Source organism: Gymnoscopelus braueri (assembly GCF_963280865.1).
Source record: "Gymnoscopelus braueri genome assembly, chromosome: 5".
NCBI classification, from domain to species: domain Eukaryota; kingdom Metazoa; phylum Chordata; class Actinopteri; order Myctophiformes; family Myctophidae; genus Gymnoscopelus; species Gymnoscopelus braueri.
The window spans coordinates 46,652,430-46,667,142 of NC_137606.1; the positions used below are offsets into that span (position 1 = coordinate 46,652,430).

The 14,713-nt window shown below is 41.9% G+C and overlaps 1 protein-coding gene across 1 annotated transcript in view; it reads right to left on the reverse strand.

The window, feature by feature from the left end:
- The window catches only part of ppp2r1bb (protein phosphatase 2, regulatory subunit A, beta b), a 28,930-nt gene extending 14,336 nt beyond the window's left edge, over window positions 1-14,594 (reverse strand). Inside the window, exons 1-9 of the mRNA XM_080429396.1 lie at window positions 14,467-14,594; window positions 13,363-13,453; window positions 13,083-13,183; window positions 12,236-12,468; window positions 10,308-10,455; window positions 8,464-8,619; window positions 6,495-6,609; window positions 5,467-5,537; window positions 1,693-1,827 (exon numbers count right to left, since the gene is read on the reverse strand). Of these exons, the coding sequence (XP_080285522.1) occupies window positions 1,693-1,827; window positions 5,467-5,537; window positions 6,495-6,609; window positions 8,464-8,619; window positions 10,308-10,455; window positions 12,236-12,468; window positions 13,083-13,183; window positions 13,363-13,453; window positions 14,467-14,544 (1,128 nt within the window). The 5' untranslated portion in view covers window positions 14,545-14,594. The remainder of the gene's footprint in view (window positions 1-1,692; window positions 1,828-5,466; window positions 5,538-6,494; window positions 6,610-8,463; window positions 8,620-10,307; window positions 10,456-12,235; window positions 12,469-13,082; window positions 13,184-13,362; window positions 13,454-14,466) is intronic.
- Between the last annotated feature and the right edge of the window lie 119 nt (window positions 14,595-14,713).

Below are 14,713 nucleotides of genomic sequence, written 5' to 3' on the forward strand. Positions count from 1 at the left end.
CAGTCCAGCACAAAAAACGGCTTACCGTGACTTTGAAGTCATTTTTTCCAAAATGACGCTGCACAAGCTTCCCCACTGGGTTTCCACCCACTGGCCTTATATGAAGCAGCCAGTGCTTCAAGTCCAATTTTTAACAGGGATATTAACAATGGCAGCTGGCCACATTGTCCTCATCCACATATTGCACAGATTTGCTGGCTACAGAATGTGCACACTGATTTGAAAGAAATCCTCGGTTGAAAGACATCATCTGGTTGAAACTAATAAGGATGTTCTTCATGTTCTGATTCATGTCAAATGTTGGCCATTTGCAACTCAAAATGTTGGCAATTTGCAACTCAAAGCCGTCATTTGAAACTCTCATCTCATTAGACACACAGTCTTTAAGACTTGTTTTGTGCTCGTGTCAGGGGGAGAAAATGGGCCATCTTTAAATAGGACTGTGGAGATGACTGGGTGAAATGACAGCCCGAGCTGCACACACACCGTGTTCACGTGCCTGTGTTTATAAAGCCGTCAAAACTTGTGTCTCCTCTCAGAACGCAAAGTGGAAAGTTGTGGAAATGTATTCAGCTGATTTGGGCCATGTGACGCAGGCGGGGGGGGGGGGGGGGTGACAGAATTTATCATCCGCAATCCAGTGACCTACAACTTTACATCTGACCCATTCCCTCTTCAACTGTATAGGGGAACAAGTAATTCCACATTGTATACAATGATTATTATACTGTATACATCATGAGATGTATATAATTACCATTGATAAATTAAGCAGGCAAAGTGTTGCATGAAGGTTAACACTTCCATTAGTCTTTCTTTGACAACACAGATACAATGTAGACAGCATACAGAAACCAACCACAGCAACAGCTTACAAGACCCACGTCTCACTCGGTAGACATATTTGAACCCACTTCAAGGGTCACTCTTTCATCCAGGTATAGAATATTCACCCTTTATTTGTGCATCCACTCTTAACGGCATTAACCGCTGGCATCCCCATTTTGGGCATGTCTTTATAGGCAATTCCAAAAGTATTACCATTTCTTTTTAATAGTGAAAATAGTTCTACAAGCTTGTGACCGGTATATATACAGTGCTTACGAATCAAGAGGGGTTTATCATTTGTCACTCACTCATACAGCTACAAGCAGGGAAATGTGTTGGCACGATTCACTTAAGTGGTTAATCCTTATTCTAAAGGTTTTGCATTCCTGCCAACCGCATGACTCAATCTGCTATACAGGCCAAGTGACAGCCAGGTACATCTGGTAGCTAATTAGCATTAGCCTGTCTCAGACAACCTGATCGGTGTAACGACAACCTCCCAGAACACAGCCTCGTCTAGCTTTAAATGGCTTCTGGGGGAAGATTAGACACACTGCGCCGTAAGCCAGCTCGACACCTGCAAGCATGGGCGTTTGTATTGGAAGCACAAATGTCTATCATACCCCAGGTCCCAAATTGGAACACAAAATGACAACTGTGAATCTCTTTGATGACAAATAGACAGCGCTTCACGACTGTTTTCCAGGCTAAGGTGTTTAACCAACCTCGTCGCTTATATTAGGTCATGTGAGGGGGTTGGCCTTAGCTTACAAAGTCGCCGCGTTCCGCTTCGCCCATGGCGATTGGATGCGTCACCAAATTACATATAGAGACATAAAAGGCGATAGCTCTTGTTTTTTTTACCTCGTCCTTAAGCTGAGCCAGGAAGAGAGGCAGAAGATGCTCCACGGTGTTGTCCTTGCCCAAGATGGTGGATAGACCCATGATGACCGATGCCAGCGCTGACTTCACGTGCTGGTTGGTGTCTGACACCAGCTCCTGGAGGGTGGAGGGAGAGAGAGAGAGAGAGGGGGGGGTCAGTACTAGGCCTGTCACAACTATAACATATATCGTCTAATCGCAATTATTTGAGATAATCGCTATTTTGCATAATAGTCATAATCGTTTCCATGTTACGGTTAATACATTTTTGAAACATTTTTTTGTGGAAATAGCGGAAACATCTACAAGCTCACTGTGAGCTTGTAGATCGGCTATTTCCACACATTTTGAGTATAAAATATTAAATATGCCATATTGGTCATATTTTTTTTTATCTTAATTATTGGTGTCGGTCATTGTCAGTCATTTCTTTGTGTATTTAACTTAGTCATATCTGCCCCATGCAACTTTCTGCCCCATGCAACTTTTGTTTACAAGGCCTAAAAGCCACACAATTAAATAGTTAATTAAGTCACAATTGTTTGTATGGCAATTACCGTAGTCGTCAAGTAAACTTTCATAATCGTGACAGCTCTACCAGGCAGTCTGTTCATCCATTCATATGAGAAAGAAATCACAACAAGACCAACCAAGGTGCCATTATGTATGCCTGTCACAATGATTACATAATCAACTGACTGCAATTATTTGAGATGAAGGCAATCATTTTTGTATAACCGTTTCAAATGGTTTCCATTCATCTGTATGAAAACAGCTGGATGAAACCAACAGAAATGTCATATTTCCATCATTATTTCCACGTTGTTATCCACACTCCCTTAATGACGTCATGGTGTCTTAGATGAGGTCAACATGTTTAGTGTTCCTTGCCCGGAATCTACCCACGAGGAGCATACAGGCTGTGATGTCAGGGATATGGCCCGTTTTGCCCATAGTATACGTGGTTTATTGTGATAAATGTATTTGTATATATCAGTAACATATCTGCCCTGTACAAATAAGAGTTTTATTCATATCGTTGCTGTTGGGCAGAAATCTCTTATCTCCATATTTTATCTTTTTGGTAAATTAATGCTCTACTTGATCATACTACAGCGTTGCACAAAAGACGATATTTTCCAATGTTCAGCAACGAGTCCAATGCTTTGAATAACAAGAGTGCTGTTCTGCCTCCGTTTACATTGCTATGTAAGCGCTCTTTCATAAGTAGCCTTGTTATAATAAGCGGGATAATGTTAAGTGAGGCAGTCATTATTGGGAAATAAACCCCTCCAGGGCACAGCAGTCCTGACCTCCGCTTGGCGTTGGCCCTGCGTCATCCTGTCACGACTTATTTTCCTATAATGCGTTATGCCTCACCGACTGTACATTATCACTTACTTGTGGTTTTACTAAACTCAGTTATAGTAAAAACTGCAAGTCGTTTAAAGCGGCACTACGTAACTTTTTTCTTAACCCATTAACACCAGGAAAGCATGTAATTTTAGATTGTAACCTTTAATTATTTCATACTTTGGCTATTCAAAAATAGCAGATCTACAAGCTCATAGCGCGGGAACTGTGTGCCGCGCTATGAGCTTGTATATCTGCCATTTTTGAAAATACACACATTTTGACCTGAAGGTCAAGATTAAATTTATCCCCTTATTAGCTCTAATGGTAAAACTTTCAGCACTTGCGCAGGAAACCGGGTAGAAGAGGAAAGTTACATAGTGCAGCTTTAACTTAACCACCTTGCGCCTGGCGCCCGATACTGGGCATAACATTATGGGCAACATTTTGACATTTAAAAATAAAATGCAGATCTACAAGCTCCATTTTAGCCATATTCGTCAAAGTATTTAGGGCTTATTTGTTTAAATAGTGCTACAACAGTTTGCACTGGAGAAAGAAAGGAGTCTCCCAAAACACAAACAAGATATGAGATTATGTGTGTCAGTATGTTGCTGCCTGCAAAGCTACACATTGTTCACTGTCAATGGGATACCACAATGGTCCCTTTATGGACAAACACATCACTTTAGGCTTGTAATAATTAATTACAATATAATTACCTCAGTGGTTTAAACAAGTAATCAGTCTTTTGATTGCAAGTACTTTCCAAAATGTAAACACAATTATAGCCCGAGTTTAAATGTGATAACAGCATAATCGTATCTATTAGGGCAAATCTTTCACAGGCCGGCATTTTAACACATTGGGTGCCAGCATTTTTTCATAACAACTTACGTTGGGTGCCAGCATTCTCCCCATTGACTGCGCTTTGCTGTTTAAAGCTCTAGACTCCACGAGGAGCAAATCCATGTAAAAAAAAACATCCATTCATGTTGCGCGATGACCCTGGCTACAACCTGGAACGATAACATTTCACTCGCGAGTTACAATGGGGGGGGATCGCGCATCGCGCATGACCGGTTTTCCCCACCGGAAACAGATTCGGAGATATAGGTGTTTTAAAGAAGGAAATAGACAGGAAGTGGATGGCAGCCATGTTTTTGTTTTTCCGGTGATCTATCTGGCCTATCCTTCTCAAGATCACAATGGGTACTCCCAGAGCTGCTCTAGCCCCGCCCGTGTGGAGAAAAACGAAAAAAACAAAAAGACATATTTCACGGTCTGGACCGTGTTCGGCACCGGACCGCTACTCTGCGCAAACACGGTTCAGACCGTGTTTGGCACCCGATGTGTTAAGAGTACTTTTTCTCTACCTTTTATCACACAATTAAATAAGGGATAAACGAGCAGATATGCGGTTCTAAAATAAAACAGTACAACAGTGCCACCTTCTGTCCAAAATATGAAGTGCATGCAGACAAGTAAAAACTGTAGGCCATGTTTAAAGGGCAAGATCACTTTGGTAGAGGTTTGGGTTGTGTAGTTACCTTGCCATGGTGTAACTCCAAAGGTGAACCAGATATTTAAAAAAAAAACTATTAATTAGAAATTGATAATTTCAAATATGCTCCCCATTGACTTACATTGTACGGTAAAACAGCTCTCAAAGTCACTCTTTTAGCACATAAACGAACACAAACAAAGCTGATTCAGACAACATAGAGCATCATCAAACCCAGTACTGTTTATTTTTAAATAAAAATGTCAACTTCAGATCCAGCCCGGGTTTTCTTCTAAATAAAAATAGCAAAATCAACAGGAAGTTAACATTTGTATTAAAAAAAACAAATGTTTTTTTAATACAATTAAATATATTTAATATATTGTCTGAATCAACTTTGTTTGCGTTAGTTTGTGTGCTAAAAGAGTGACTTTGAGAGCTGTTTTACCATACAATGCAAGTCCATGAGGAGCATATTTTTAATCAATGGTGCAATTATTTTAGATTTCTTGTCCACCTTTGGCGTTACATCACGGCAAGGTAACTACACAACCCAAACCTCTACCAAAGTGGTCTTGCCCTTTAAGGACCAATTAGGTCGGCAGGATCAAAGAGCATAACCACTTGACAACTTGCGGCAACATAATGGAAGCCATTTCCATTTTAAAACCAATAAACCTGCTGCTTCACATGAAACACTTGTCAAGAGGACGTCATAAGCCCGGCACCACTGTGTAGAAATGCCTTTGTGAATGAACAGTAAGTAGAAAAGATCTGCCAAAAACAATAAGTCATTTTCCCCATGCTTTGTGACTCACAGCGAATCAAAGCGTCTTGCTTCAAACAGGATTAATCAGACCTGGCATACGAGTGTGGAAGTGGGATTTGTTTTTTTTTACCTTGACGCAGGGCAGAATGTGAGTCATGATGATCTGCTCGCGGCTGTCCTCTGGCAAGTTCTCGCAGAATTCTTCACAGAAGAAAAGACAAACACACACACATACACACAGTGAACGGAAGTCAGAAGCACACTCAATGCATTATTTTTGCCTTTAATCAGTGTTATATAAACTGCACAAAAAAGTTCGGAAACTTAACATCGGTCAATTATATCTCCCCTTTAATAATACCAATTGGTATTGTGTTAAATCATTTTTATCGTTGATTAGTCACCTTTACAACAAGTTACAGCTTGTAAGGATCGGGCATTCGTGGAATGAGCAACACAGCTAAACGTGTGGGTAGTGCCTCCAAAAAAATTGCCAAAATCACCCAATAGGCTTCTGTTGGTAATCGCTCTTGTTTTGAGCAACCTGTCAGCACACACCTGCTGAGAGGTGTGTGCCAGTAGTCACTGGTGTGTGACTGGCACCTGAACATGGGTTCTGCAACTTTGTTGAGTTTGTGTATGCTCCAAGCAGCAACACTGCCCCCATTGAAAGATACCACTTGTGGCCCTTCAGGATAAGGCCTGTGCAATAGGGCAAGTGAAGCTGGTGTTCTGTTACGCAGATTACACATTGTTTGATGTCAGCCGATGCGTCGCAGATGCATTGAGAGAGCTTGTAGATGGGCGCAACATGCTTCCATAGAATAGCGGTTCTTAACCTTTTCAGGCCGCCCAAAATAATCATATTTGAACTGGGGAACCCCCACCCTGACAAGCACTTGGAATTGTAGGAGTTGAGGCATTACATTTAGTTTCACTCGGTTCCACAGATAAAATTGTGAAAATAGCCGAACTATTTCAAAGCTATTTTCACAATGTTTGCCTCTTTCTTATATTATTTGACAATTAGGTCAATGTTTGAACAGTTTTTATAGTAACTATTTTCATTCATTCGGTTCCCATTTCCCTGAAAATCCAATTAAGAGTCAATTAATTGGTCATGATCATTAAATGCGGGGGGAGGGGGGTGTGGCAGACCTTTGACTTTGTTGGCGGCAGCAGCACGGACTTCAGCTTCGCAGTCCTTGAGAAGGTTCTGGAAGGCTGGGACCAGGTCATTCTTTGTGATCTCTGGGCCAACGGCCTTCTGGAGCTACAGATTGACGGAGAGAGAGTGACAACTTAATATCCATATCATAGTGTGTGTGGGTGTGCGTTTCAATGAATGAACACATATCCATATCGCTGTGTGTGTGTGTGTGTATATGTGTGTGGGGGGTGTCACAATTAGAAATTTAAGTTGCCGATTAATTGTCACTAATAATTGTGATTAAAGATTTAATTTTGGCATTGAACATTGGAACATATGAATAAAAAAAAGTACATTTCCGTTTGCCTTTTAGGCTTGTCACACGTTGTAAGCTTGTAAGCAGTTATTTCTGCTTTTTTTTTTTATGTATGAACATTTTTCAACATGGAAACGATTATGACGATCATGACAAAACAATTGCGATTATCTCAAATAATTGTGAATTGACGATTATGTCATAATTGTGTCAGGCCTAGTTTAAAGCCGTATGGGTTTAATATTTGTAGAGTTTAATATTCAAACATCTCTGCAGAAAGAGATAGTGAGTGTAACACTTGAGCGCTAGCCAGACGGGTGAGTGACATTTTATTGAAAACCTACATCCATTATTGCGACATTACATGGGTTTATGTTTGCCAACGTTGTTCCTCAGTAATAGTCTGTCAGACAGACAAAGTGGATGGATGTTGTCATTATGTCAGTGTTAACATGGTGGAGGTGCAGAACTGACAAGATGAATCTAGTCGTCAGGCTACAAAGATTAAGGAGTGCTATTGATATCAAGGACTAGCGGAAAAAAGATTGACATACAATAGAAAAACATGATTTGTTAAATACATTTGAGTTTGGGCTCCCTCCAGAGTTCAGTTGTACCCAACACCCACTAATATCTGGCTTCTCTCTTTATCAGGAAAGTTTTACATTTCAAATCAGCATTCATACGCGGGGCAAATGACCGTAACCCAGGTATTTATTGAGTCCAGCTCTGATCGGCAGTGATGTAAACATGACATCCAGGTAGCAAATGTTCACCTCTTTTCCGGCACAATGCTATATTTGCTGGCAGTTGAGTCATGCTACAATACATAACACAATCTAAGGACTCAACCAACAGTAAGCTAGGAGTTTACTGTATAGGCAGTTGTGTGGTATATATATATGAATTAAGTATTAATTTGTTTAATAGATGATCGTTTTAAAAAAAGTACACAGTGTGCTCGGGGAAATGATTGAAAACATCATCCCTCAACCAGATGATGGAACACATTCATGATGTAAGATTCCTTCTCATCGGGCTGGGCAATTAACCAAACATATATCGTAGTAGCCTGTTAGAATGGCCTAAAATGTAGTTTGAATTTTCCTTTTAAAAGCACCACGTAGGTTTGATCCATTCAAACCTATCAAATATATATTTATTTTTATATAAAATATTGTATGCAGAAAACTTAATTCAGTGTGAAAACTTCGCGGAAGTCTCGTTCTTTCTCTATGCGCTGGCCGTGGTTGGTGCTGAGAAGCGCAATCTCTTGCACTATAAAATGAACGATTCATACTTCATCATGAGGCTTATTCTATGGCCTCAGTTTAAGCTTATGTACTGTAATGGTTTAAATACAAGCCGCTTATATAAAGAAATCGACACGAAACAATTCTAATACATTTGTTATATTATATTGTCTGATTAACCACTTAACCCTGTATTATACTTCGCTGCACAATGGTTTTGCACAACAATAGTGCAAATAGCAGATATACAAGAAGCATTGCGTTGTGAGCTTGTAGACCTGGTATTTTCATAGGTTATAATCGCCCATTAATTGTAATAGATGAAATAAATTGAAACAATTGTGATGTGATTTAAAGTCATATGGCCAGCCCTATTATTGTCAGTCTACCAAAGTCCTCCTTCCTTACCTCAGAGAACTTGTCGGCGACCATGTAGCGGACCCTCCAGGACTTGTCCTCCGCAGCTTGCCGCAGGGTGGGCATCACCAGGGTCTCCAGGTCCTCCTGGGGCAGCAGGGTGGCGATGCTCACACATGCCTCCACTGCCAGCAGCCGCACAGAGTCCTGGTGGGAGAGGAGCAAAGGCATCAAAGATTTAGAAAGATCGGCAATCAAAGATTTCACCACTAGAGGCGAAACGGTACACAAATGGGCTGACATTACAAATGGTCTCTTAAGTGGGCGCCGTCTGACGGCAGATCTCGTGAACGTTCTATGTTTACTGGTGCTAGATCTTGAGAGAGTTTGTTGCTGGAAGAGAAAGGTGGATAATAAAAATTGATTTCTCCCTTTGGAATAAATAGACTCCAACCTAATTCCGGTCTCCTAAAAAAGTGAAAACCCGCTGTGATTAGCAACCATGAACCATCAGGGGATCGATCATACTGGAGATAAATATTCTGTGACTACTTGAAAAGGGTAAGAAAATCGAAAAATCGCTGGGCAGTGGGCAAACGCAGCCAGAAATAAAGGTCCTTACACACCGGCGAATGTGGCGAATATACACAAAATTCGGACTCGTTCCGAATAATTAAAAGACGCTTTTTCGGTTTTCCGCTTTTTCGCGCCATGTACGCTTGCATTGACTTTATAAGGTTTTTAAAAAAAGCGTATTATTCGCACGAAAAAATCGCCCCGGTGTGTAAGGACCTTAAGTCTGGCAGTGAGAGAGATAATAATCATAATTTCTCTTGTGTAAATCTCTTCAGAAAGCTATTCACATTAACAATACTGAGGCATTCAGTCAAAATACCCAAGCAGCATCATTCCCTACTCCAAATCACTAGTGCCCCTCTTGGCTCAGCACTAGCAGCGTCAAGGACCTTGCTTTGTCCAGCTGGGACAGCTAGCTAACGAGCAGGCATGCAATGCTCATTTGGTATGTTCTTGCACTCTATTTCAATGAGGTGACGCGCACGTCGCTTAACAGCTACACTGAGTGTCACTATGGACAATTGATATGCATCTAGGCTTATTCCTATGTTAATTCCCTAGGTGAGTCGGGAGCCTTTGAAAACTTTGTTGAGGTAGTTTTAAATCTATGCGTGTGCCTGCGTGTGCTCCTGGTCAAATAGGTGCATGCACGGCGTGCAAGGCCGTCCTGTGAGCATTGCACCCCTGCTAACGAGCCACGGTCATGCCATTCCTCCAGTGATGCTCATAGCCCTGCGTCTCCGACAGGCATTTTTGCTTTATTATTTAACGTCATGCGAGACAGTCAGATGACTATGATCGCTGCCATTATGATGCTAATTAGGCCCATTATGATGCTAAATGTCGTCACCAACAAGTGACGACATTACTCGTTGGCTCAATGTGGCATTTGTGAGACCTTTGAAGGTGAATTTAAGACTAACTTTTACAAGGCCTTATTTGGACATAAATCAATGTCATAATTTAATAGTCCCACGTACACCCTGTAATGGTTCCAAAGTCTTGGCTTGTCACTATGGGACACCAGCCTTTTTCCGTGTGGGCACCTCAGCAGTGGAACTCCCTGCCTGCTGATCTCAGGCAGACAAACTCAGTGTCCGCTTTTAAATCTCTTCTTAAAACTCACTTCTATTGTACAGCTTTTTCTTCACAGACAGTATGGTAGTGACTTTCATATTATTTTATCTTATTTATCATAACTTTTATTATCCATTTTACTGTTAACTACTTTAGTTGTTCTAAAATAATTTGGTAAATATCTCCACGCCCCATCTTGGGAGCTGAAATAAGGAACACAGTGAATGTGTTGCGTCACATACCTGCTCATCAGAGGCCAAAGCGGTGAAGAGGGAGATGATGTCACTCTTGACATAGTCCAGTTCCAGAACCTTGGCGAACTCGCCCAGCTTAGAGGCTGCAGCGCGACGCACCATGGGAGTGTCATCTGAACACAAGGTACGGAAATGCCTGGATGGACAGACCACACAGACCGTTACACCAGGGCCACTTCCTGAGACAAACATCTTCAATTATAACCTCCCCCCAAAAAACTCAAGAAAAGCTCACAGAATTCATGTCTTATTTTTCGTCTCTTAGGAAGTCATACGACTACGTCTCTGCCTTAAGCCCATGACCCACCTAATTCCAACACACTTTGCTAGTTTGCAGGGCTCATTAATGTGTCCGTACATGGACAAACGTGTCAGTGGCAAAACTTGTCCATGTCCGCTGCAAATCTTTGATTCAAAAAATTAATTACTAGAGCCAGTATACAGTGGCTGACTTGCCAGTCTCCAGGTTTTCTTCAGAATTGATAGCACACGTATTTAATTAATGCAGAAATACCAGTGGTGTAAAGTACTTACAATACCTGTATATTTTATTTGAGTGTGTAGCCATATTCATCACAATATTCACTGTAACTTCAATACATTTAAAATATGAAAATTGTTCTTTTACTTCTAACTCAACATAATTGCAAGTCTCTCATCATCCAGATATTGGATTATCCACACTGTTCATATTCACAACAGGCACTCTCGTCAAGGCAAGATGCCTGCTGTCCATTGTTGTATGCTGGTGATGTATAAAATAGGTTTAAAGTGGTTCACTGATTTTGATGCTATTAAGCAGTTTTGCTGGGGAGCCCCCTGGAACCCCCTCAAGGTATTTAAGATAGACAAAGAGACAGTGCTCTCAATACCCTCGTACCTGTCGAACTACTTCTTCAAAGTGAGTGACCTCCACAGCCAAATCGACCATGATCTGGTACCAGTACCACTCAAATTTAGAACAAACATGGATAAGTTCTCCTTCTACTGCTCTGTCACCAAAATGTGGAACGCTATTAAAGGATTTGTAACACTGGTTTCTTTAAAAAATGTTCCAGAAAAAACATCAGGAGACCAAAATGTAATTTATCTTTTGAACATAAAGTGTTTGCATTTGTTGATGACATGTATTATTGTGTTAATTTGGTATGCCATGTTGATTAATTGAATACATAGATAGGACCACAATGGAAATAAGTCCCCAGGACTTTGTGTTATCCGTTTAGCTTTAAAGGAGAGATCCGCCCATTTTAAGTGTTATCTTTGATGTGTCGCTAATCACTCACCATCATTGAAAGGGACGTTGAGTTATTTCAGAGAGTCCCGTGTCGTGCAGTCTGTCGACCCCCTCCGTTGGCATAATGGGAGCCTGTGTAAGAGTGAAAATCGTCTATTATAACCGATGCAAAGTTAGTATTTTCTCTACTACTGCTCATTGTGGAGTCTCATGATACTCAAACGTGCACTGAATGTCGCGAACGAGCTATCGTTCATGCAGAACGAGATGATGCTGGTTGCTTACTTCTTCCACAGACGCCAGGTTCTGTGGAAGAAGTAAGCAACCAGCGTCGTCTAGTTCTGCACGAACGATAACTCGTGCGCGACTTTCAGTGCATGTTTGAGTATCATGAGACTCCACAATGAGCAGTAATAGAGAAAAAACTAACTTTGCATCGGTTATAATAGACGAATTTCACTCTTACACGGGCTCCCATTATGCCACGGAGGGGGTCGCCAGACTGCATGACACGGGACTCTCTGGAATAACTCAACGTCCATTTCAATGATGGTGAGTGATTAGCGACACATCAAAGATAACACTTAAAATGTCCAGATCTCTCCTTTAATGTGTGAATGTACCACGTGCCGGTAAAGTGTCTGTCTAATAAAGTATTCAATCGGTAAAAGTCACTCACTGGCGGATCTCAGCCTTGACGGTGCTGGAGACGCGGGGGTAGCAGACGCTGAAGAGGCCACAGGCGGACGTGCGAGAGGTGAACCAGTCACCGCTCGCCAACCGCTTGACCAAGGGCTCGAAGTGGACCTCCAGGTCAACTGGAGAGTGCTCCTGTGAGATCTTACGCAGAGACTCCACGGCCTTGTCTCTCACCACCGTCTCCTCCACTGTGGCCAGGCTCTCCAAAGGAGGCTGCAAGGAAATGAAGAGAGGATTCAGATTGATTGACTTATGTGAATGGGAACATGTGTGGAGCTATCTGAGACAGTAACTGCAGGGGTTGACACTAAGGTCTCAGAGGCACTTGCCCGTTGGGCAAGTACAGGTCATGTTCTACTTGCACAAAGGTCATGCCCACTTGCCCAAAAAGTTAATTTCCCATTATAAAATGAGATAAAATGTGCACTGGTATAACAAATTCATGTTAAATCCAAGTGGCAACAGTCACTTTGAAAAAACAGAATGGGTGCAACTGCTAGTTGTAAAAAGGTATCATTGTTCTTCATAAATAACCTATAATATTTTAAGAAGACGGAATGCACTTGCCCGTCGGGCAACCTGAAAGCAAACTCCACTTGCCAGAACGTTTTATTTACTTGCCACGGGCAGTTGGGCAACCGTTAGTGTCAACCCCTGCAGTATGTATGCAATGAGTTGTCATTTGGGCAGTTACAGGAGGAGACAGCACATGCATGTTCAAGATGTTTACTTTCAGAAACAGATTTCTCAAAGACAGTAGAGATATGCAGCCCTGCTTAAGAGAACAGGAGAAAAAAAAAAAGACTCCATATTCAGCCAAAACTCACCAGGAGACAGTGGACATATTCGGGCCCTCCAACGAGCATTGTGAAGTTTCCCAGCTGCTCAGCCAGGGCGAGGAGCACCTCGTCTTCATCATAGATGGTGTCTAACGAAAGAAAAGGAACAAAAAACAGTAAATAATAAAAACTAGTGTGACCATAGATTCTGAAGGTTTACGAGGACCTTTTGAGCAAAATATGCACATTCATCAAGCAACGCAATGACAGTGTTGATGCCAGCTTTTGGTCATATAACTGGTCACCTGCTTGTTGTTGTATCGTTTACCTGTGAGGAAAGGAAGGAGCTCTGTGCGGGTCCTCTCCACCCCCAGGGCCAAAGCAATGGTGGACAGCTTCTTGATGCTGTTCAGCCGTAACTGTGCACAACAGGTTATCATATGACAGCTGTTATCACTCAGCAATCTCTAGGCTAGCATGCACATCTGTGTCACTGTAAGGATTAGGAATTACTAGGTTGTTAACAGTGCTATGGCATGTAAAATGACAGATACAATTGTGTTCCTTGCTCGCCAAGCTTAAATCTGTGTTGCTGTCACCATAAATAAATTCCAACAAAGCTCTGGTAACACTAATTGAACATGGTACACAGGAGCATGATATCATTGTTTTTTGTAATTAATCGTTTAACTGGCATTTAAATGTTAATGAAATAACTCATTTTTAAAAATACATTTGGGGCCCTTTTAGTACCAGTAGGAATTAAATAGACTATTACACCAGTGAAACAAACACACTGTTAAACGTCACAGAATACAAGCATGTCAGTGGCCAGGTGCATTTTAAGCTATACTCGACAAAAGCCCCAGTTAGTGCATCATTAAAACAGGCTGTGTAGGGGGGATTCAGTTCTTAAATAACCGAGTTCAGAGTGAACCTATCAGACTCAAACCATCCTGGAAACTAGTAAACAAAACATGATATGAAGCACAGTTCCACCATCATCATGTCAGGTTACTCAGGTGCAGAATGAAGGGGCGTTCTGCTTCTGTAGCTCTCCAACCAGAACGCCATGACGTTTAGCCTCACTCACTTGTTGCGTTATTAGTGAAACCGGGTTAGTTTGTCACACATCACCAAACAACCATAAACAGCGTTATTTCCTCTGACACAGTGTGTGACTGTGTTTACAACAGAACCACTAAATCACGCTAACGTTAGCATCACTAGGGGTTAGCTATAGCATCAGGGCAGGCAGGGTGGCGCCCCGGGCTGAAACTACAGGCCTTGGACGCGTTTAGCATCCTTGCTAATTGACAAGCTAACCTGTCAGTCGGGATAACTGTCCCAACATAACACCCGCTGCTCCCGTAATTTATCGTATAGACACGTACGTTTGCTGTGATATAACACGTGTATTAGGACATATTACCTGGACATCCTCATTCCGCAGCTCGTCAATGAGCACGGCGATAGGGTACAGGGAATCATCTCCATCAGCTCCGGCCATTTTGGATGTATTGCAGATACTGAATGATGGCGCTGCTTTGATCAGTCTGCTGCACTACGGGCTTGCCTTTCTACAGGATGCATCCCATGGTCCGGGAGGGCGGTAGGCACCAGGCAGGGCTGTGATTGGCTGCTGCTGCTTCTGCCGGGAGAGTGGTCTACATCCCATG